The 24,656-nt window shown below is 40.6% G+C and overlaps 3 protein-coding genes across 3 annotated transcripts; 1 reads left to right on the forward strand and 2 right to left on the reverse strand.

Moving 5' to 3' along the window:
- The first annotated feature begins 370 nt into the window (after positions 1 to 370).
- On the forward strand, positions 371 to 5,599 carry amer2 (APC membrane recruitment protein 2). The gene has a single exon (XM_022201198.2). The coding sequence runs from the start codon at positions 590 to 592 to the stop codon at positions 2,675 to 2,677; it is 2,088 nt and encodes a 695-aa protein (XP_022056890.2). The 5' UTR covers positions 371 to 589; the 3' UTR covers positions 2,678 to 5,599.
- Positions 5,600 to 9,898: 4,299 nt separating this feature from the next.
- On the reverse strand, positions 9,899 to 15,407 carry LOC110955982 (beta-1,4-galactosyltransferase 1-like). Its single transcript, XM_022201197.2, has 2 exons — positions 14,106 to 15,407; positions 9,899 to 13,355 (listed from the first exon to the last, which is right to left on the reverse strand). Exons 1-2 carry the CDS (start codon positions 14,505 to 14,507, stop codon positions 12,687 to 12,689), a joined length of 1,071 nt encoding a protein of 356 aa, XP_022056889.1. The 5' UTR covers positions 14,508 to 15,407; the 3' UTR covers positions 9,899 to 12,686.
- A 4,822-nt stretch (positions 15,408 to 20,229) lies between these two features.
- On the reverse strand, positions 20,230 to 21,585 carry LOC127531346 (beta-1,4-galactosyltransferase 1-like). Its single transcript, XM_051940455.1, has 3 exons — positions 21,577 to 21,585; positions 20,609 to 20,910; positions 20,230 to 20,485 (listed from the first exon to the last, which is right to left on the reverse strand). The coding sequence occupies exons 1-3, from the start codon at positions 21,583 to 21,585 to the stop codon at positions 20,230 to 20,232; spliced, it is 567 nt and encodes a 188-aa protein (XP_051796415.1).
- Between the last annotated feature and the right edge of the window lie 3,071 nt (positions 21,586 to 24,656).

Genomic DNA, 24,656 nt, shown 5'->3' on the forward strand with positions numbered 1-24,656 from the left:
GTGTGTGTGTGTGTGTGTGTGTGTGTGTGTGTGTGTGTGTGTGATGACATGTTTTCTGGACACTCTGGAACATGTGCAGCGCAAATGCACACATTCAAGGATGGAGGCAGTGAATTGCAGGATTGTGAAATGATGAACAGTTTAAAGAAAAGAGAGGACAGTGTATCGGTGACAACCAAGGTGGAGGAAGAGAGGAGGGAGAGGATGGGGGAGGGAGAGGAGGACAGACACTGGCGCCCCGCCAACGTTGACGAAAGCTGCTTAGCCCACCCAGTTGCCATGGATACAGTGAGGAGCAGCACCCAGCATGCATGTGTGTGCTTGTGTGAGAAAGAGAGAGAGAGAAAGAAAGAGAGGGAGGGGAGGGAGGGATGCAGACGGAGAAAACCAGCAGGCAGGCGTTAGAGCAAGTCAGAGCGGGAGTGAAAGAGCACCAGACAGCAGGGTGGAGGGAGAGAGAGGAAGAGAGAGAGAGGGAAACAGAGAGAGAGAAAGGGTGAGTGCATGTGTGGCCAGAAAGAGAGAGGCAAGAGAGGTAGCTAGAGAGCTCGAGGGAGACGATAGAGTGGGAGCGATAGAGTGCTAGATAATGGAGGTACAGTCGGAGTGTTTGGAGCCTCCTGTGGCCCCTCAGTGTGACCCCCAGCCTGCAGGGAAGATCAACAAAGCTGCCTTCAAACTCTTTGGGAAGCGACGCACTGGCTCTGGGATGGCCAGCTTCTTCTCCTTCAGGAACAAAGGGGCTACCAACAGCGGAAACAATGGGAATTCTGACAATGGAAATTCTTTGAATGGGAACAGCTCAGCAGCATCGGTGGAGCTTGTGAGGAGCAAAACCCACGATGGACTAACGAGCTCCAACAACGACGCTGATGGACAGAGAGGGGATGGACTTGCCAGCCTGGAGGCGGGACCTGTGAGGTCTCTCAGCAAATCGTTGAGTTTCTTCTCTCTTCTCCGACGTGGGAGTTTTAGGTCAAGTGAAAATGGAGGGGCGGGGCTTGTCAGAAGAGGGAGGGGCCTTAAGGGCTTCTTTAGCAGCATGCGATGGAGACGTAAAGAAAAAACAAACGAGGGAGATGGGGAAGAGGTGGAAGGTAAGAAGGAGAAGGATGGAGATACCACTGACTCTGAAAAGGTAAAGGATATTACCCTAACCCTTGAACCACCTCCACATCATCACCAGGAGGACTGTGGGAATGCAGAAGCAGGACACAATCTCCAAGCAGCAGAGACTCCCACTACTAGTGTTACCATAACACCCCCACACTGTGCTGCCATACCAGGGCCATCTGGTGAGCTAGACTCCCCCTTTCCTTACACACCTACTGACTCGCCACTGCGCCCTCCCATCCAAAAAGCCAAAGCGTCAATTTCCAGCCTCACCCCCTCCCTTGCTACACCCCCATTGGATCGCTGCAGCACGGGGGACCCACCCTCAGAGCCTTCAGTGGACCGACTCTGCTCTCTCCTCTTCACTGATGTCACGTCCCTCAAGAGCTTCGATTCTCTGACGGGCTGTGGTGACATTATTGCTGATGCAGACGAGGAGGGGCCAGTAGGTAATGGGGGCAGTGGCACTAGCAGCAGCAGCAGTGGGGGAGGAGGGGGGAGTGTGGGAGTCAGCACTGGGAGAGCAGTTGGTATGACCAGTGCCGCGTGTCGGGGTTCCCCATCTAAACCCTCTGTATCTTCCCAGCTGACCCAGCCCATGTTCTCTGTCTCCCCAAGCTCAGTGTCTGCCTCCCTCCCGGCCCGCACCCGGGCGCCTCCTCCACCACAGCAGCACCCGGCTGGTAGTGGTGTGGTGGCCTACATGGGTGGAGGGGAAGAAATGGCAAGCCCAGAAGGTGTGGATGATGCTGACATGCAGGGGCTCTGGCACATGCTGCCTTCCACAGGAGACAATTCCCCTGCACTGCCCAGATCGCATCAGCCTTCATCCACTACCCCCACTTCCACTTATCCCCCTCGTACCAACCCCACCAGCTGTCACCTTCCCTCAGCCTCCCGAAGTGCAGACAGAAAGGTGCCCCAGGTAAAGGCATTGGGACTGAGTAAGATTCCAATAGTTGGGGGAGCAGGAAGCAGGGCAGCTAAGCCCCCCCTCCCTCACTCGCATGGCCGTCATCCAACATCACCTGGTGAGAAAGAGCCCCTTAGCGATGAGGGCTACTGGGACACACCCTCAGCAACACCTACAGCAACACCAGATGAGAGTGGGCTGCAGCGGAACCAAAAGATGGCCCTATCAAGGGACAGTTGCTCTGGAGACCACCTGTATGACCTCTACAATGATCCCGAGGAGGAAGGAGAAGATCAGGGGGAAGATGAAGATCTAAACAGTACTCCCTCTCCATCTACTGAATACAAAATGAGCCCCACCTCCCAAACAACTCCCCCTTCCTCCTCCTCTTCTTCCTCCTTCCGATCAATGAAAGGCAGCGCCAGCCTTCCTCGAGAGTCCAAGATCCCTGTAAGCAACAAACAACAAACTCCACCTCCTCACTCTGTAAGCCAGTCAGCCCTGTCGTCTGTTCTAGAAGCTGAATCCCCTCAGCCAAAGACTCAAGCGCCTCCCCCAGCTCGCACCAGAATCCCTGTGTCCAAGGTACCTGTCCGTCGCTCTGGAAACAAACCTGGCAGCACAACCAGAGGACCCTCCCACAAGAAGTAGTTTCTGTCAAACAGGTGATTCTCTCGTGCTAACTTTTGGACTTGGGTGCACATTGCTACAGTGCTGTTTATGCAAAGCCAAAAGTTGTCCCAGACCAAGAAAAATGTTGAGCTGCAGAGTTAACAGCCTATAAATTCCTTTCAAATCTTAAAAGCTCTCATTCCTTAGGTTTTTTTTGGCTTATGTCGGACTACACTAGAATAAGGGGTTTTGTTCACTTGAGAAAGTCACAAGGAGACTCCAAAAAGCTGGGTTAACGTTTCAAAGCTCTCACTGGAACTTTTGAAGTTGGCTATTGACAATCCATGGATTCGCAAAAGACACACTGGCCTTGTAAGTTCTTGGTAAAGCTCCTGACCTGCTGACAGTTCAAAAGCCACTTTGACTGGAAACAAAAAGCAGAGCACCTTTTTATCTTTTACATTTTTGTTATGGAATTCCTCTTGGCATAACTCAATTTGCTGGACCTAATCTAATCAAAGTTTATTATTGTTATTATTATTGTTATTGTTATTATCATTATTATTATTTTGTCATTTTGTCTAATCCATAACAAATTACCTCCTAATCCTCTGATTTTAGAGCCAAAGTTAAAAAAAAACACATATTCTTGATTTTACAGCTTCTATTAGTCTGAAACAGACTCAACAATATACACAGCCTTGAATAACCTACAATTTTTTTTGTTTGCTGTGCGTATTAGTCACTTTTTGAAGATGGTCTTCTTCTGATCACACACTATAATTAAACTGGATGTGCAAAGATACAAACGGATGCAGATCTAAACCATTTTTATTACTTACCTGCTTTGCAGTAACAAACAGAAGGCCACACAGCTCATGTTTTTGGAGGGGGACACATCCTCTATTTTTGACTGGTTAATTTTTTATTCTGGATGGACTAAGCTTGGCTTTGGCTGGTTGCATTTGGATCCCATTTATACCCTACTGCATCACAGGATGTACATTCATAGGATGTCAGTCTCTGGGATTTACAACTGTTTTTTTTCATTTCCAATGGAAACCTGCAAAACTATCGCAATACTTTACCTGGAGGGACCCTTGCACTGATGCTTCATTACTCATAGACAGACACTCAGCACACACATGCATACAAAATCATACTTGCACACACACAGTCTCTCTTGTTCTCTGCATGCAGTGCCATACACCCGAGGCAAAAAGGTCAGGGAACATCATCTAATGCTGAAGGATCTTATATCCGCACACTGTTCAACCTTTGGCACTGTCTTTGTAGCTACACTGGATAACTTTTCTCTCAAAGGACACATGCACAAACAAATTTTTTTCTAGTTAGTACTTTTTTCTTCACTGGATTTCATACTGTTTTTATAGGCTACTCTTTCCTAAATCATTCTGCACGGATCTTAAACTGTGATTGCACCAGCTTCTTATCACTCTGCTTTCTTTTCTCTCTTTTCTAGCATAGCCACTGTACAGGATGAAGTGAGTGGATAACAAAGAGGCTTTCTGTATGTCAGCCAGTTTAAGAGAGCCAAAATATACCACAAAGCAAAATTTGGAAACTGATTCTGAGTCGGTTCAGAGACCTTCACCCTTCTTCTTCTGGCTGTTGTACTAATAAACATTGTATGACTTAATTCCAGGAACCACCGCAGCTGTGTGTGAATCTGAATGTAGCCTGACATTGTTCTAGATCACTGGTTAATATATATTTTCTTGTATTTGTTTGTTTTCCTCTTTACCCCTGTTTTGTAGGGGCAAGGCTTTGAAAAATGAAGACAAACTACTACATAGTGGGTGTAGCCTTGCAAAAAGCGCCACTTGTTTTAAAAATGAGGGGTGTATTGCAGTCTTATGTCTTATAAGGCCTTTGTTAGTGATTCAAGTTATAGGGATTTTCATAGGAAAAGACGTTGACGATGATGCAAGTTTTCCCTAATCCTAACCACCAGGCCACCAATGACAACTGAGGGTCATTCTAACTCATGATAGCTTTCAATCTCATTTAGAATGTAATGATTGATCCACAGCATTGCTCCAGGTTCAGATATCTTTTCAGCCCCCTGACAGTGTAGCATAGGCAGACCATGGAGTAACCTGATTCCAGGTCTGCAGGAGGAACATTTCTAGGCACATAAAGAGGGCAGACTAAAGGTCACTTGGGGAGAGAATGCTCACCTTGGTTCATGCTTTCTCTGCCTATATTGTGCTCTTTACTCTTTCAATTTAATCTACAACCACGCTTCCCTTCTATTGATTTCTGATTGACAAATGAGTGATTTAATGAAAAAAAAGTGATGACATTTTGTTGTGTTTTGGGGTGATACATATGGCAACAATGTGAATCTCCAAAGTAGTTCTAGTAAAAAAAATTTAAAATCAGTTGTCATGAGTGTAGATTTTCGAACAAATTATTTGCCTGAAGGGTTCAAAAAAGCTCATTTTGCTTCATAAATGGGAACCCACACTGCTGCCAATGAAATTACGTTAATGCTACAATTAACCAAGAGAATGCAAATATGAACAGGACAACTGATCATTATGTGTCATATGTTTCACCAGTTTTGTTCCAATAGGGCATCCCTTTCTGTTGATGTCACTCTGTTCTTAATAACAAAGTTTGTGTTACTAGAACTTCCCTGTTCCTTCACCTCTTCCAGGTCTGACATGCTGAAAATGAAAGTTTATCCATTCCACTAGCGTATACGTACATACCCCTGAGGCCACAATATTGTCCCCAGATTCAGTTCCTTATTTTTTGCTGACTGATGTTTCTCTTTTTCTGTTTCATTATGAATGTGGGTCTTCCTACGATCATTTGCTGCAAAGAAGAGCCCATTATGTTTTATGTTTCCCTTTTTTGTTAGCGTGTGTCTGTTTTACAGTGTGAAATCCTTCCACTATTCATTTTTAATGAATAAAACTGTATTTGCGCTGATAGATGAGCTCCCGACTCTTTGTAACCACATTTACACAAGAATGCACACACATGGTGCTGTTGTATAATTAGAGCTAAATAAAATGGATCTTCCCCCCCTTCTTTGTCATTTCACCTCCATATCCTGGTGGTTTAAATCCCTTTGGAACACATCGGGTGAGAGATGCTATTGTTGCTGGGCATTTTTGTTGTGGTGTTGCACTCAGATCGGGGTCATCTTGGCTTGGGAGTAACAGGTTATCAATACTTTTTATTGACTGCTGGGATGAAAGCCTGATGGATGTGTCATTGTCTGCTGTTGGTCTCCAGTGAGCAAAGATGCACAAAGGGAGGGAGAGGCAGCCATGACGATGACAAAAAAGAGGCAGCTGATGCATGTGCATAGGGAACCTGTGTGTATGATTTTTTTTTTGTGTGTCCTGAAAATAGACGAAAGGGATGATTTCATTGGTTAAAGAAAGATACATGTTGCTCAAAAAAGCTTATATGTTGTGGTGTGGGTGCGTATGCATGTGTAGTGGGAGGAGGATTTGGTGCAGTGCGAATCCCCTTTGTAATGGTGCAGCAATCCCCCCCCCCCCCCCCCCCCCTCCATCCAGCTCTCTCTCTGTTTCTGCACGCTGAGGTTTATGTAAAAGCCTTACGTAAGACCATAACACTCACTTGTACCAGCCCACCACATCAAAGCTGGGGATGCTGACAGTGAGGATGGTGCACGCTGGTGCGCGTGCGTCTTTGTCAGCTGATCTCATCATTAATCTGCTGCCTGGGTGCTGGATGTGGACGCCCGTCCTCGGTGTGAGCCATGTTTGAGCCTGTGTGTGTGTTTGTTTTGGTGCATAAATCTGGTAAAGAGCACAACAGGGAGCTTTTAGCTTGTGCTGAACAACAAACTTCTTATATGAACCAGCGAAAGAGAGAACAAGGGATGAAGTCATGGTGAAATGCAAAGTGAACGTGGGAGAATGAGATTTCTTGTGAGCATGAGTAAGTATTTGTCTGGCTTCAGTTAAATGAAGCTTTCATTTAGCTTCTTGTGACTTTTGATGAACAGCAACGACAAGTGAAAAATGGGATAATAGCTACTGATATAGGCAACAGCGGTGCAAGCAGAGATGTGTCATTTGATTGACAAGATGACTCAGTACTGATAGACACAGCAAAGTCTGTCAATCAATGGATTGCAGTACCTAGAAAACATAAAGATTGTCATGGCAAAACTCCTAAATATACTTTCTTCTAAGTTCATTTAAGGCTATGAATGTGCGTCTCCTTACTTGAACAGTGTTGGAAGTTTTTTTTACATTCTTTACATGAGTAAAACCATGCCACAGGTGAAGTGGATAACATGGATCAGATCTTTACAATGCAATGTTCTGCTGGGAAACTTCAGGTCTTGGTATGAACATGGATGTAACTTTGATAGCACCAACCTCAACATGCAGCCAAGCACTTCCTGACAGCAGCAACATCCCTGAGTGGGAGAATGGGCGAAAAACGGCACAGGAATGGCTCAAGGAACATGACACAGATCAAGGTGTTAACTGGACCTCCAACCTAAATCCAGTCCAGCATTGTGTGATGTGCTGGAACAAGTCTGATCCACAGAGACCCTGCAACCCACAGGACCCAAAGTATTTGAAACCATGCACAGGACTCTCCAGAGATCCCGTGTTGATGATACGATGAGTCAGAGCTGTTTTTGTGGCACGAAGAGGACCTACTCTATACTGGGGAGGTAGTTTTATTGTTATGGTTGATGGGTGGAATACCACACTGTGAAGATAGTCTGTTAAAAATAAAAATATTCATTGAAAATGCTACATCAGCATAAAAATGGAATTTTAATCAGGAAAATGTGCTTAAATGAGATTATTATTACTTGTGCATTCAGGTAAGAGAGGGATTTTCTTGTAACTGGTGTGAGGTGAAGCTCATTTTGAACTGTTTTAAAACCCACTGCAGCTGATGATTACTTTCATTGTGGATTAATCTGCAGATTATATTCTGTATGAATCAACTGTTTGTTTTGTATATAAAATTCCGAACATTGCGAGAAATGCTCTAAACTATTTTTTTGTCAAATGACTGTTACTAGTCATTTTAGCTGCACTATGCTTTTTCTTGAAACTGCTGGATAGTTTAAGTTACGCCAAGACATAATTTATAAGTTCTTCATTTGTTTTGTGCGCAAAAATCTTAATTTGGAAAGTAGCTAAAGCTGTCAGACATGTATAGTGAAGTCCAAAACACAATATTTCCCTTTGAGATGTAATGTAGAGTGTGTAGTCAGATAAAGTAGCTCAAATTTGTATTGACTACAACACATGAATAAATATATTTAGTTACAATTCACTATTGGAGGGTAGCATGTGCTCCGACGTACAGTTAATTTGTAATATTTTATCAATGCACTTGTTAATCAACACACAATTTTGCTGTCTATATTTGCAACACCACTACAAGTTGAATCAAGCAATATTGGAAACAGGGACAGAATTAATTATTATTTAGCTTTTCAGAATGGCCAATTGAAGCAAAAGCAAGTAAACAGGTGTTGGTGAGAAAAAAATAGATTTCACAGAAAGAGAAACATGAAGATCATGCTGATATTTACTCCCAGAAATATTGCCTTGATGCTAGGTGGTGTTTCCTGGCCTTGATAAATGCGTGTGTTTGTGTGAGTGATGGAGCACCATTCAAAAGCTGTACCCCACATTCTGCATGGCAGCCTCTCTACAGTCGTTCCCATAGTAACTCCACTAGGTCAACCAATGAAAAGAGGGGGCTGGGCAGGGAGGCGGATGGGAGAGGGTTTGGGGAGGAGGAGGAGGAGGAGGATGGGGGGGTTGCTGACACAGTGTGTGAGAGACGTGATTGGAGTTGAACTGGTGCAGTAAAACATTTATGCAAATACACACACATGCACACTAACCTACATGTTGATATGCTCATCCCTTGATAAACCAACAAAAACGATTAGGAAAATAGAAAAGCAATGATTGAGATGTTGTTCATTTGACCTTTACCACACATCCTCTAAGCACATCACGCCTGGGTTTCACCTCTGCAACCTCATGGGAAAGCAACCCCCCCACCCCCCTGCACTATTTTTCCTCTCTCCATTTGCGTTGCTTCCTCCTCTGTCACGCTTCATTTGTCTACCTCTCTCACGTGTGCCACAGTTCCTCTCAGAACAGTGTTGTGTAATCCTCCCACTTGTCAATAATTCATCACCGTACAAGCTTTTGACTGTTAGTGGGTGTGTCTGTTTGGCACACAGTGAGGACCACATAGTACAGTGTTATGCTAAGTGAAGCTGTGTTAGCTTGATAGCTAACTGAAATTATAAAACTACAGGAAATTACATAATTGATTAGATTCCAAGGAAGCAGACTAAACTGAATTATGAATCACAAGATAAGTGATGAGAATCTTGGAATCTAAAATTGGACAAAGCGAGTTAATGATCTTAGACAGAGTACAATGGCTTGAAATTAGTGCTAAATGTTGAATAAACAAAACTGAACTTGTGCTGAAATGTAGGTTTATCTTCATGATTGTCAATCAGTCTTGCATAATGAATTCAACGTTAACATGGGTTGGTTCTGCCTGCAAAGTATATTGTGTCACCACTCATTTACTAGAGCAACAGTGCTGAAAAATTCATGAGGAGGTTGGGCAGTCTGGGGGACACATATGAATTGCTGTTTTTGAGTGTGGTGCATATTTTGGGCAGAGCGCCATTGAATAGTCTTTCTAAAGTGTCTTCTGCTCGACTGAACTGTCAGGTCATATTTCTCTGACCCCTGAGGCTTCTAGCTATACCTGTTACCAGAAGATACCCTGCATCTGGGGAGGAAGGGGCAAACAAAAAGTAAGACAATCTGCAGGTTTTAAAAGGGTTTTTGAAGAAAGTACTCAGGCCAGTCCAGCCCCTTAGAACCTTAAGGGAGATGCGCTGAATATTTCAGAATGAGGGAAACTCAGCAAAATTTTCAGTTCTTTGTGGTGGATACAATGGATATTTTTAATCTCTTTAAAATTTATTTTCAAATATTTAATTACCAAACCAAAACATACACACACACACACACACACACACACACACACACACACACACACACACACACACACACACACACACACACACACACACACACACACAAATGTGTATTCTAAATGCACACATGCATTATGATCACTCCAAAACATAATATATTCATTTTTTTCTGTCCATGTAAATGAAAAAAAAAAACACCCCAAAGGAGGCAATAAATAATCTTAAGAAACTTTGTTCAACAAAAATATGAATTTATTTATTCAACATAGAAATTAATGAAGTGAGGTTACATGACACATTGCATATATATTTTTGCATTATTTTTAAATATACATATGTGTGCGCGGCTTATAGTACAGGATGTATTATAAGCTAATTATATCATCTTCAAATTAAATTAAAACAAACAGAATAAATTAAAACAAGATTCAGTCCCCTATTTCTCTTCCAGTGACATTCAGATCCCCTCTACATTTCAACACACATTTTTTTCCACAAAAATCCTTCATTCATATGATAACTTGACATATATAAGCCATAAAGTCTCATATTTGCTTTAAATACAGTTTAAGTGAAAATTATGTCAGCTGCCTGCTGACGATCACATGATTGCAGTCGTCCTACAAATCCACCACTGTGGACTAATCAGGAGTTATCCGTTGGAAATCATACAAAAAAACAATTGATTATATTGTGAGGGTGTTTCTGAGTCCCATCAATTCCCACCACCCGCTACATTTTTAGATCACGCAATTTGGTGATGATTTGGTAAACATACACATTCATAACACACGCCTGTTCTCAGTGCAGCGTCATTTTGTTTGTGGGTACATCGATATTAAATGGCCATACTCTATGGTGCCGTGATTTCAGCCACAAATTTTTTCAAGATTTTATCCATCGGAAAAGATACGACGACTGAGCAGCCTTGGCTTACTGTGCTCTCTGAGTGCTTTTCTTGTTTAAAAATATAGACACCGTCAAAAAGTTATGGTGATTGGAAATGAAGATCTGAATAGGTCAGACATAAGTGAGGCACTTTGGCATTTAATTAAATTTCAGTCTATAGCAATTCAGACTAACTAAACTACAGATTTAAAGCAGAGATCAAAGTCTGATTATTTTAGTAAAAGAAAAAAAAAAGAAATGCAGGATTGTTGCCATGAGCAAACTGTGAAGAAATCTGACACTGTTCTTCCCTTTTGTGACATAAGTGACAGGTCAAGTTATCTGATATGATCTAAGACAATTACAGTGGAAACTTTACAGAAACCTTAAAGAATATATAGCACCTCAGTAATGAAGAAACTGTCAGTCACTCCCGGCATTTTTTCCACAGTTGTAAAAATGGGAATGCATAAAGAAGACAACGACAGTATATCTGCTGATCAGATGGTAAATAATGTTTGTTAATAATGTAGCTGGCATCTTGAATCCATTGAACAATTGTACTCAATGTAGATTGTGTCTCACTGACAATGTGCATATATTTTCTTTTGTTTTTCTTTGGTTTTGATGTTCCTGGCCAAGCTAGGTGCTAAACCGTAGAAGAAACACATTTCAGTACAATTCTTTTCAGTTGTTAAAATACATATTTTAAAAAATGTTACTGAACACAAGACATTATCACATGTGTGGGCACTGTGCAGAATGCCACACTTGCATTGCAACGACTATAAATAAATATCAAACCCTTCCGTCAAAAAGAAACATATACAGGAACCACTGCATTGCTGCCGCAATAAAAATCATCCCATTGCCATCCTTAAACCGTGACAGTTAAAAGTAGTGAAAACAACAGTAAAAACTATTAAAAACAACAAATATAATAACAGGTGGTGTGCCCAGATAGCTCAACTGGTTGAGCAGGTGATCCATGAACAAGGGCTACAACTGTCTCTGATGCAGAGGCCTAGGTTGGATTCCAACGCACGGTCCTTTGCTGCAGGTCTTCCCCCCTTTCTTCTCCCTATTTTCCTGTCTGCTTGTTGACTAAACCTATCCAGTACCTTTCCTGTGCGACCCATATTTACAATGAACCCCTACAGTAACAGCAATGACAACAACAAAAATATAGGAGATGTTGTTGCATTTCTGTCAGACATCCAATATGAATCAATAGAACTAAATTATGGAAATTAATAATTGAAAAAGTAAATGTAAAACATGATATAACATCCCTTCACCACCATGTACTATTTAGTCACAGGGATTGGTTTCAAGATAGACTTTTACCTCAATCAGTACGCATCAGATCTCAGACAGACATATTAATCTTTTGCATCAACCTGTGTAGATCATTTACCAGCCATACATTCTGGAGTGTTGCTCCACCTTAAAGTGGCACACCTGAATACTTCTGCGATCACATCACAATCAGTTACTTGAACATTAACCTATGCTATATTCTTCCAAGTGTTGATGGAGCTATTTTTTACAATTTAGATTTAGATATCTGAACCATCTGCTTGACTGTATCCTGCTTTCTTTTCGGATGTGTGATGGCAAAAAAAAAAAAAAAAATCAAAATGACTGTTGTGTTGCATTTTATCTCTAAATACCTCAACATACATCAAAAATATATTCAAGTACCATACTTGAATAAAAGTCTGTTGTGTCTCTGTCAAATTTATTAAATGCTGTAAACTGTAGTTTTAAATGTTTTTTTTTCTCTCACTTTAGTCAGAAATGTGAAAAAAAACTGCTGTGGATGCCGAAAAAATTTCATATCTGGACAACAGTGATTGTCATTTAAAGATTGTGCTAAAGCAAATAAGAGGTTAACTAAACCTCAGACAGACAGACAGACACATATAGACATGGTTTCCATAGAAAACCTTACATAAACACACACGACTGCCCTTGGTTTATAAAAGGCCAACCAAACAGATTCACAGGGATCTCAAGAACGGAGAACCACCCAGAATAATCATGGAGTACCGCCCACTTATTTGACTTCTGAGACTGAAACACCAATAAATCAATAATCAGCAGCAGTCCAGGATCTACAGGTTGCATCCTGGTTTAGTTTGCTGGAGCCTGAATATCCACAGTGATAAAAGTGTACAGTGCATCCTTCACAATCTCCTTGACTGTGTATTTAAGGGAATTAATCCCATCTTTATCCATGCTCCTCTGGGTGTGTCTCAGTTTGTCAGGATTCTTTGGATTGGCCTCATTGTGCAAGTCTCTGTTATGTTTGATCATCTTGTACCTTCCAGTTTCAGAGTCAGGCCGAGAAATGGACATCCCACGGAAGACGATTCGATTATAGATATCGTCATCCTCACCACCCCAGCCCCAGTAAGTGTTCGGGAAGCCATTTATTTTCAAGAATTGATTCTTGAAAAGTGAAGAGACTCCACCGAAGTAGGTTTTGTAGGGTAACCGGAAGTTAAATTTGTCCATAGCCACAGCCAAGTGTCTGGGGTTGTCAAAACATTTGTAGATGTTGCGGTCATCTAGGGGAACCAGGTCCACGTCAGAGAAGACAAAGCAGTCATAATCATATTGTTTCAGGGCTTCAACATATCCTACATTCATCAGTTTAGCCCGGTTGAACACTCCTTCTCCATCCTGGTTGATGACATACACACCATAGTCCAGCTGCTGCCGCATCAATATAGGATGGAGAAAATACAGCCAGTGTTTGAGGTGCTCATGTCGATTTCTGAATGGGATGATGATTGCCACCTAATCAAAAGAAAATGAAGAAAGCTTAGTTCAATAAATGTCTTTTAGTCCTTTTTAAGTAAAACAAATGCATGACAGTGTGTAAAATATGTCCACCTTCTGCACCCCAAACTGAGTGTTCTGAGTCTATTTAATAACTGATCCAATCAAACAGAATCAATTCAGATTCAGTTTATTGTAGAATGTTGATGTTGTCAGTGGAGAATTTTAAATTAAAAGGAAAAATAAAACCTTTGATTTACTTTCAAAAGGACAGAATAAATGCATAAATAAATGTTTAGGTTGTATTTACCCTGATACTTTTGAAAATTGTCAGTGGCTGTAAGTATTGTCTGTTTTCACTTACATTTTTTTTTATTATTTGTACTTGTTGAAATATTAAGAGAAAAAGAAGATAGAAGCAAAGTACCAAATATAAAATTCATTTAAACAGGGACTTCCACACATAAAATTGAATGATAAATGTCCAAAGAACCTACTAACATCAATTTAATTTTTTCCAGCCATCACAAGGTTTAGTCCATACTACATTTAATATGTAAATACAAATTGCTGCTGATGTAGTGATAAGAGTTTTTACATATGACACTATATAAATTAAACACTGTTAGTTGGGATATCCATTTTCTAAATAAATTCCAAGGATTATAAATAATAGTAAACATTTTCAAATCAAGCAGTTGTTATTCTATCATTACTTTCACTGTTTTTTTTTTAATGTATTCATTTCTTCTGCACTCCTTCACCTACCTTCTGTGTTGCGATACAGTCTGGTGGCTTGTACCGTCCTCCCTCCTGGAGAGGACGACTGATCTCCTTTCTCACCTCTTCCAAAGTCAGTTTAAAGTTAAACTCCACTCGGAGAGGTCCCAGAAGATTTGGAGGGGGGTCAATACAGGGTCCCAAAGTCTTGTTCGTAGAGGCCGGCATATGTATCGTTTCTTGGTTGACTTTTGGGTCTTTAGTTTCTTTTACCGATAGTTGCTGAACCTCTTTTATCCTCCAGGAAAAAGTGTAGTTTCCATTTGCCACAGGATATGGCCTTGTTAAAAAAGTCAAAAAGCTGTCTTTGCTGTAGAGTAAAACCCCAGCAAAAGACACCAGACTGAGGAGAAGAAAAGCTGCCAGGAAGGTGAGGAGTTTTCTCATCATGTTTTGCTGTCCTCAACGTTGAGTGTTGTGTACTCAACAGCCCATTCAGAGCTCTGCTGCCTGCATTTCTCTTTGCAAGTCAAAGGTGTTCCCAACAATAGAGCCAACAGATCGTTTTTTATTTTCTTTGAACAGCTTCTATTGTTCAAGTCAGCTGACCAGGCTGGGCCTCACACCTGTGGTTAATAATTTATCACTATTGTGTCATTTATTTCGTGTTCGATGTGAGAATGCAGTGAGAGGTTCAGTTCAAGGTGGATTACTGTGGATTTGAGTATGTCAACAACACTGCTTTCAGTTCCTTGTATGAGCTCATTTATTGTGTATCTGACCTCCAAGTGCTTTTAGATTAAGAAAAAAGGTCATGCATTAAAGGGAAAGTTGCTTATTTAGTAGATTAAAGAGTTCATTTAAAAAATGAAATAAAAATCATACACGAATAACCGTATTACTACAAATAAAAAGTAATACAAGTTTGCAGTCACACTGGGCCCTCTACTGGTGTGTGATAGATGGTACCGTGTCAAACCTGGCAAACCAGCAGCTTCCTTCCAACTCTTTAAGAAGTCCTCAAACAACCCAGGAGGAGCTGTGAGCCAAGAAAGGCGTCCTCAACCAGGATCCTTGTGTGTAAATCTCAGATATGTTCCAGGAACTAGAACTTGCCCACGCCAGCTCCATGAAACGTGTAGATGTCCATATGATTCTGTCTGCTGCCTGGATTCTTCTGATATTTGTCCCAGGAAGGCACAACCTTTTAAACAATTCAGCCAGTGTGATAGACTATCTGTTGCGAAGTGAAACAAAACTGAGGGTATTTCCACCTCCAGTAAACTTCCCCCCTATGGCGTCACTGATAGCCCTCCTACACTGCAGACTTCCTATGTGCAGGCTAACCAACCACAAGGTCAGTGAGGGGAGGGCCAGCACAACTGAAGACACTGCTCAATCATAAAGGTTGACAAATAGGGCAGGTTTTCGCAACAACGATCACATCCACTCTGACTTCGGTTTCAGTGAGAACAATACACCTAGAGATGAACAGCTACTCCATTTTGACAAAGTATTAATATAACAGTGAGTAGTGCTTGTTGTATGCTGTGTAATTGATCAGAACACTACAAACTGGAATATGTTAAGCAGAAGAAGAAAACAACGAATGTAATGTAATGGGAGGGTCACACATGGTGCCATAGATCTTACATGTTTTGTGTACACATTTACAGGTCTCACATTTCCTGCACCTGGGATTGAAGGGTGGGGTGTAGCACGGAACAGGAAATTTGAATATGAATGGCATGACTGCATTTCCTTAGTATTTGCTTACGTTACTGAACTGAGAAATAGAATGTTTATTATCCTTTCAGATATGTGATTTGGTGTAAATTTAAAAAAAAAACTATTTTCTTTATTATTTTATGATCTATACATTCCATACAAAACCAATACACTACTTTGCAAGTCGTAAGATGTTCCCAAATTGGTTAAAAAATAACTGAATATAAATTAAACTACATTAAACATACAAATAAACTACAGAGATCCATCTTTATTATTTAATTTCTTAATAGTACTCAAATAAGTGTGATACAGAACATATAATGTTCTATTCTCAGGTTTGTTAAATAAACACAGCATAACCAGCATTGGGATTTGAATTTCATGTAGCACCAGTACACAAACGTTCCACTGAAAACAAAGCAGCCAGTTTGAGCCACATGACAAACAGAGACGATGCTTATTTCAGCGAAATGTTAGACTCATATGCGGTAACGAAACCAACAGTTAATGTCATTAGCTCAGCGACAAAGCTGCAAATATGTGTGCTCAACTTCTGTTGAAGAGCATATGCATGTGTTTGTCAATCATTTGTCTTTTTTTCCATTGAAGTTCAGACAGGTGCTGAGGTCACAGTCATGAATTGCGGGTTGTTTGTTTGGTTTCAGCTACTGTGTTGTACTTCGTCACTTTTAATTCACAGACAGAATCATCAGGAAAATGTGCAGCTAATAAATTAATATTTGATGTAAAACCAATGATTTTGAACTTTTATGTTCTTTAGATCAATAACTGAATATTGGTAAAGGTATTTAAACCACCAGAGATAACCTTGTAAGGCAGGGGTGTCAAACTCCGTTCCTGGAGGGCCACTATCCTGCATGTTTTAGATGTTTCCCTCTTCCAACACACCTGATTCAAATGATCAGGCTCGTTATCAGGCTTCTGCTGAGCTTGATGATAAGCTGATCATTTGAATCAGGTGTGTTTGAAGAGGGAAACATCTAAAACATGCAGGATAGTGGCCCTCCAGGAACGGAGTTTGACACCCCTGTTGTAAAGTCTTAATATACACTGTCCGGCCAAAAAGAAAACAAAGAAAAAACAGTTGCACACTAACATTTTGTTGGACTGCCTTTAGCTTTGAGTACGGCACTCATTCGCTGTGGCATCATTTCAATAAAGTTCTGCAATGTCACAGCATTTATGCCTGTCCAGAGATGCAATAATTTTTCACCAAGATCTTGTATTGATGATGAGAGAGTCAGACAAAGTCTTCTCCAGCACATCCCAAAGATTCTCAATGGGGCTGAAGTCTGGACTCTGTGGAGGTCAATCCATGAGTGAAAATGATGTCTCATGATCCCTGAACCACTCATTGCCATCTTGGAATATGCCCATGGCATCAGGGAAGAAAAACTTCACTGATGTAAAGACCTGGTCATTCAGTATATTCAGGTAGTGAGCTGACCTCATTTTTTGGGAACATAACGTTGCTGAACCTGACCAACCCCAGATCATAACCCAAACCTCCATAGGCTTGTAGGAACTAGCAATGATGAGTTCATCACTTCATCTGCCTCTCTTCTTACTCTGATGCTCCCATCGCTTTGGTACAGGGTAAAGCTGGACTCATCAGACTACATGACCGACCACATTTGTTCCTCGAAGATGATGGTTCACCATCATTCAGGTTTTAATAATGCTTTGGACGGTTCTTAACCTGATTTTAGTAGTTTCAGAAATCTTCTTAGTTGTTTTCTTTGCTTGATGCAGGCCGATAATTTGACCCTTCTGAAACAGATTAACATCCTTTCCATGACCACAGGATATGTCTTCCAACATGGTTGTTTAAGAAATGAGAAGCTCCTCACTGCATCAGCTCGGGTTAAATAAATTGTCGCAGCTGAAATGTATTCATCACTGCAGTCATGATTAAATGGAAGGCTCTTACCTATTTGCTTAGTTAAATCCAGATGGAAACTTTTTTTTTTTTTTGGCCAGGCAGTGTATTTATTCAGACTCATGTTGCAGTTCACTTGGAGAATGCTGCACACAATGCCATTTTTTTTTTTTGATACCAAAGTGTAAGAGTGTTTTCATGTTGTCCACAACACCAATGTCATCTGTTCTCCAGTAAAGCTGTTGTCTAGGATTTAATTGTGGGCATCGTTGCCTTTATTTTGGAGGAGGGGGGAGAGTTCATCCCTTCTCAAAGAAATTCTGACTATAGTTGCTATTAACCACTTAATTGTCTATCAAAGTTAGACTTCAAGTTAAATTTAAAGCCAAAATGTTTTATATTTATAAAGGGGCAGATGACATAGGCTGATTTCTTCTTCCTGCTCCCTTTCATTAAGAAGTTTGGAAACTCTTGTAATGTATTGAATTGTTTCAATGAATGAAGTAGAAACGAACAAACTAACATTTCCAACCTTGCTGTGCTCCACAGCAGTGAGAGTTACACAGCAGGAAGTGGGGTTATGTATTTGTCGCAGTCAGCTAGCATAAAACGTACACCAACTGCCTGATAAATATAGTTACAAAGGTTGTTCCCAGTGTTTAGGGATTGTTTAGAATAAACTTGACTGTTTTTCAGGACTTAAACAAGCTAATCTAAACCACTGTGACACTTCAACGAGCTCAACCAGATAATCCTGAGAGCCCCAGCCCAGGAGTCCTCTTACAGCCTTACAACGCCACACTCATGACCTCACTGACATTAAATATACAGCAGGCTGATGTTAAACTAACAGTGACCTCTCGTGGCACTTCTGTGTTTTTGGGACGGTGGCCTGAAACGGCATCTGTTCTAACAGAGCAATAACAGTCAAGTGTTGATCATTTTTGTGTGACTCCTGGAGGTCATGCTGCCGCATTTAATTCATGCACCACCGTTGTAACCACCTTGTCATTTAAATACAAGTATTGTCCGAGATTACATGGAAAACACTGGTTATCTGAACTAAAATTGGTATGTTGAATCGGGTTTGGTCAAAAATGGGATTCTTAAAGGATTTATGGATTTTAGTTTTTGTGTCCATGTAAATGAAAAAAAAAACATCCCAAAGGAGACAATAAATAACATTAAGAAACTTTTACCAACAAAAATATGATTATTTGCTTAACATACAATGAATAAAATGAGGCTACATGACACGTTGCATATATATTTCTGCATTATTTTTAAAGCACATATATATTTTACAGAATCTCCAGAAAGCACAATGTTCAAATTCCCCTGAGGTGAGTATTCAGTGCACAAAATGATTAAGGTGTATTAGAAGCTAATTGTACCATCATAAAATTAAATTAGAACAGACAGTAACATTCAGATTCCCTCTCCATTTCAACAAACATCTTGTTCCCACAAAAATCCTTCATTCACATGATCACTTGACATGTATAAGCCATATACATATCTCATATTTATCTTAAACAGTTTAAGCACAAATTATGTCCTTTAACATTAATATGTTGTAGACTAAACAGATTCTTGTCCTTGTCATCCATGCTTGCTGTTAAAGCAGTTGTGGCTTCACTGCTGTGCACTTTAGATGATAATTGGCTTATAGACGTCCAATGAAACAACTTTGTGTGTCTGGATGTCAGCAATTTAAAAATGTAGACAGTGCCAAAAAGTTATGGTGATTGGAAATTAAGATCTGAACAGGTCAGGTATAATAGAGGCACTCTGGCATTTAAGTAAATTTCAGTCTATAGCAATTAAGAGTAACTCAATCAGAGTAGCTCAAAGAACTGCAGGATTTGTGAGGAAACTGGAGGAAATCAGACACTGTCTTTCCTACTTTCCCTTTTGTGACAAAACAATTTTCAACAGCAAATATAATAACAGGTTTCTCATTGTCATAGTACCTTTCCTGTTTAACCTGTATTTACAATGCACACCTACAGCAACAGCAACAACAACAAAAAATGCAAAAGATGTTGTTGCATTTCAATCACACATGCAATACGAATCAATAGAACTAAAATAAGCAAATTACCAACTGTAAAAGCAAATATGAAACAAATATTAAACAAGATATAAAATCCCTTCACCACCATGTACTATTTAGTCACAGGGATTGGTTTCAAGATGGACTTTTACCTCAATCAGTACGCGTCAGATCTCAGACAGACATATTAATCTTTTGCATCAACCTGTGTAGATCATTTACCAGCCATACATTCTGGAGTGTTGTTCCACCTTAAAGTGGCACACCTGAGTACTTCCGCTATCGCATCAGAATCAGTCCATCAACGTGACTGTATCCTGCTTTCTTTTAGAATGCCAGAAGGCAAAAAAATATTTAAATCACTGGGTTAATCTTTGATAATGTGTTGTATTTTATCTCGAAATACCTCAAAGTACATTCAAGTACCATACTTGAATAAACATCTGCTGTGTCTCTCTCAAATTTATTAAGTTCCAAATGTAGTTTTAAATGTTTTTATAGTTTGCTGGAGCCTGAATATCCACAGTGATAAAAGTGTACAGTGCATCCTTCACAATCTCCTTGACTGTGTATTTCAGGGAATTAATCCCATCTTTATCCATGCTCCTCTGGGTGTGTCTCAGTTTGTCAGGATTCTTTGGATTGGCCTCACTGTGCAAGTCTCTGTGATGTTTGATCATCTTGTACCTTCCAGTTTCAGAGTCAGGCCGAGAAATGGACATCCCACGGAAGACGATTCGGTTGTAGATATCGTCATCCTCACCACCCCAGCCCCAGTAAGTGTTCGGGAAGCCATTAATTTTCAAGAACTGATTCTTGAAAAATGAAGAGACTCCACCAAAGAGGGTGTCGTAGGGTAAGTGAAAGTTAAATTTGTCCATAGCCACAGACAAGTGTCTGGGGTTGTCAAAACATTTGTAGATGTTGCGGTCATCTAGGGGAACCAGGTCTACATCAGAGAAGACAAAGCAGTCATAATCATTTTGCTTCAGGGCTTCAACATATCCTGCATTCATCAGTTTAGCCCGGTTGAACACTCCTTCTCCATCCTGGTTGATGACATACACACCATAGTCCAGCTGCTGCCGCATCAACATAGGATGGAGAAAATACAGCCAGTGTTTGAGGTGCTCATGTCGATTTGTGAATGGGATGATGATTGCCACCTAATCAAAAGAAAATAAAGGAAGTTTGGTTCAGTAAATGTCTTGTAGTCCTTTTTTTTAATTAAAAGAATGCATGACAGTGTGTAAAATATTTCCACCCTTTGCACCCCAAACTGAGTATTTTTTTTGACTCTGTTAAATAAAATTTTTACTCACTGCAGATTCATTTTTACCTGTAATATAAAGTATGGCTAGACAAGAGAAAGCGAGAGACAACTCTGAAAAACTGTCTTCTGGGCAGAATGGCAAAATTATAAACCTAAAAATGAACTTTTTTAATGAGCTAACTTACAAAAAATTAAAAAATCCAGAATCAGTATGTACAATTTTTTTTGAAGTGTTACTAAGTGTGAACAATCCATCTATCCATCCATTCTCTATAAACCACTTTATCCTCATTAGGGTCGCAGGGGGTGCTGGAGTCTATCCCAGCTGACTCGGGTGAAGGCAGGGGACACCCTGGACAGGTCACCAGTCTGTCACAGGGCTACATATACAGACACACAATCACTCTCAGTGTGAACAATGCTGAGGGAAAAAATATTATATTATACTATCGATTGTTGAAACTTTGTTTCCATCTATGTCTCCTGAAGTTCAGCCCAGTTCAGCTGAAAAGACCCGGATTTTTTTTTGTCATGTGACTGTTGGTAACAGCTGAGTTACCCATGGCATCGTGGCTGCAGTGGGAGGTTAATTACATTAATTAATCCGTCAATTAATCACGCGGAGTGTGAAGACGGCGGGTGCAGGTAAGTGACGTAGGATGTGGTAAGTGACGCACTTTCTGTGAGACAGATAATTCAAACAAAGCGCGCTCACACATTTGCTTGCGGATTTACTTCCCCTAATCTTTCAACTTTAAAATAATAATAACAATAATAATCGGTAGAAAGTGGAAGTAAGTGTCTTTCAGATCCACTCTGGAGCACAGCGAGGAAGATTTGGCCAGCCTGACGGAGTTCATAGATCGCTGCCACGACACGCTCGTCATGGGGAAGCCAAACCAAACCTCAACTCCTGCCGGAGGTAAAGCTAAGAGGCTCCGGGATGATAATTCATCTGAAGCCATTTCTCCACCTGGGAACGACTCGACGGATGTTCTTCTCTCTATAGATAAGAAATTGTCCAGTCTCGACGCTCGTCTGAGCCTGCTGGAAGTGCTCCATCAGGAATTCCAAGCTATATGCCAGTCCCTGGAATTCAGCCAGCAGCAGGTGGAGAAGCTGACGACGGAGAACACGAGCCTCAGAGAGTCGGTAAAATCCCTCACCGAGGGGTTCATCCGACTATCAGAGGAAAATAAAAAAAATTAAAGAAACTGTGATTGATCTCCAGTCCCGGAGCATGAGAGACAACCTGGTCTTCTCTGGAATCCCGGAACAGACGGAGGAAGACCCCGAGTCGACGGTGAAGAATTTCATCCAGACTCATCTGAAGCTCCCGGAGGAAACCGTTAAAAACATCGCTTTCCTCAGAGTGCACCGTCTCGGAGGGAAACGACCCGGAGAGCACAGGCCGAGACCCATCATAGCAAAGTTTGCTAATTACAAGCAGAAGGAGCAGGTGAAGCGTCAGGGCCGGGAGCTGAAGGGAACCAACTTCGGCGTTAACGATCAGTTCCCTAAAGAGATCCTGGATCGGCGCAGAGCCCTGTTTCCCATCAGGAAGAAAGCTATAGCTGAAGGCTCTCGTGCTATCATCGCGATGGACAAACTATTTATCAACGGTCAACTGTACCGCGACCGGAACACCACTCCGTGGCTCTTCTGATGTCAGGTGAAGTGCTTGATCTCACTCACAATGTCATTATACACAACACTGCCATAAAATAATTAATACTAAAGTTAATTCCCGCCTTCACTGCACTGCTCACAGCACCAATGTCCTTTTTAAATCATATTTTATTTTTTTCACTGTTACTCGTTTCACTTTTCACTCTTTTTCTTTCTCACCTTTTCACAGTTCACCAATATTTCACCTGTTATAATCACTCAAACCTCACACACACACATGAGAATAGGAATTTGTTGACACACATCAGCACTATACACAGCTCACATAAACACATTTACTTAAAGCTTGTTGGAACAGCACAACCATGTTTGAAAATATTAAACAGGGTGATTCAGAATGCACACTTAGCTGGCATGTATGCACGTATGTGGCCCCTTTCAGATATAAGCTCTGGTAATATGCATGTAGCACTTACTTTAGTTGTTCAGTCATGAACGCACTAAGGTTTGTCACTTGGAATGTGCGTGGAGCTGGTACAGGGGAAAAGAGACTGAAAATCAATCAGCAACTGCAGAATTTGCAAGCAGACATTGTTTTATTGCAGGAAACTCATTTATCAAATTCATCATTGGATCTTCTTCCATCAGCACAGTTTCCACATGTGTACTCAGCCTGTTATAATTCCAGGCAAAGAGGAGTAGCAATTCTTATAAATTAAAGACTAACCTTTGGTATTGATAGCACAATTGCAGACCCACAAGGCAGATTTATTATAGTGGTAATATCCATCCAAAATGTTAAACTGTGCATTGTGAATATATATGGACCAAATGTTGATGACCCCTCCTTTTTTCACTCTCTCTTCACTTCACTTGATGGTTACTCAAATATCACACTGATTATGGGAGGGGACTTCAACATGGTGTGTGACCCGGGAATGGACAGGCTCAGTACCACAGGAAACCAGCGAGTGTGGCGATCCTCAGAAACAGTTCAACAATATATGAAGGATTTTGGTCTTTGTGATGCGTGGCGTTCTCATCACCCTACCATAAGAGAATATACATTCTTTTCTTCAGCTCATCGTTCTTACTCTAGACTAGATTATTTCTTAATTAGCAACACGCTGATGAATGACATTTCAGAAATCAAAATCCATCCCATTACCATTTGCGATCATGCACCTGTATTATTTACCCTTAAAAATAAGAATAATAAACCCCCATCTACAAACTGGAGATTTAACACATCATTACTTAAAGATCCCGAATTTATCAGCTATGTTAAAAGAGAATGGTCTATATATCTAGAAGATAACGACTTGCCAGAAACATCAGCGTGTCTTTTGTGGGAAGCAGGAAAAGCAGTTTTGAGAGGAAAAATAATATCTTTCTCTTCACATAAGAAAAAAAAAGAGGTCTCAAGAATCTCAGAGTTAGAACTTCTAATTCAATCCCTGGAGGAAGCTTATCGTGTGTCTCCAGAAGAGCACACGCTGAAGGATATAAGACAAACTAAACTTGAACTTAATGAAATTATAGATAAAAAAACTAAATTCATGGTGCAAAGACTTCGCTTAGAGAACTTTGAACATAGCAATAAATCTGGTAAATTTCTGGCCAATCAATTAAAAGTAAACAAAGAGAAAACAACAATCTCTGCTGTCAAAGACCCAGATGGAAACATCAGCCATGACCCAGATAAGATGAATGATACCTTTAGAGATTTTTATAAAGGATTATACAAATCACATATAAAGACAACAGAAGAGGACATTAATCAGTTCTTTAGTTCAATTACTCTACCAAAACTACAACATGAAAATAGATTGGTGTTGGATTCTCCTCTGTCAGTCGAAGAACTTCATAAATCTCTGCAGCATATGCCGAACAATAAAGCACCCGGTCCAGATGGCTATCCAGTTGAATTCTATAAAGAATTTTGGACAACGTTGGCTCCCACCTTTCATAAAATGGTAACAGAAATTAAAAACAAACAAAAAATACCTT

This window comes from Acanthochromis polyacanthus, chromosome 20, assembly GCF_021347895.1.
Source record: "Acanthochromis polyacanthus isolate Apoly-LR-REF ecotype Palm Island chromosome 20, KAUST_Apoly_ChrSc, whole genome shotgun sequence".
Taxonomy (NCBI): domain Eukaryota; kingdom Metazoa; phylum Chordata; class Actinopteri; family Pomacentridae; genus Acanthochromis; species Acanthochromis polyacanthus.

What these genes read in the sequence shown, in the direction of transcription:
- amer2 (XM_022201198.2), top strand. Translation starts at nt 590, where the DNA reads ATGGAGGTACAGTCGGAGTGTTTGGAGCCTCCTGTGGCCCCTCAGTGT.
- LOC110955982 (XM_022201197.2), bottom strand. Translation starts at nt 14,507, where the DNA reads ATGATGAGAAAACTCCTCACCTTCCTGGCAGCTTTTCTTCTCCTCAGT. An exon ending in ACTGTATCGCAACACAGAAG is followed by an intron (nt 13,356 to 14,105) that starts GTAGGTGAAGGA and finishes TCTTTTGATTAG; the next exon opens with GTGGCAATCATCATCCCATT.
- LOC127531346 (XM_051940455.1), bottom strand. An exon ending in GCTATGGACAAATTTAACTT is followed by an intron (nt 20,486 to 20,608) that starts TCACTTACCCTA and finishes CGATATCTACAA; the next exon opens with CCGAATCGTCTTCCGTGGGA.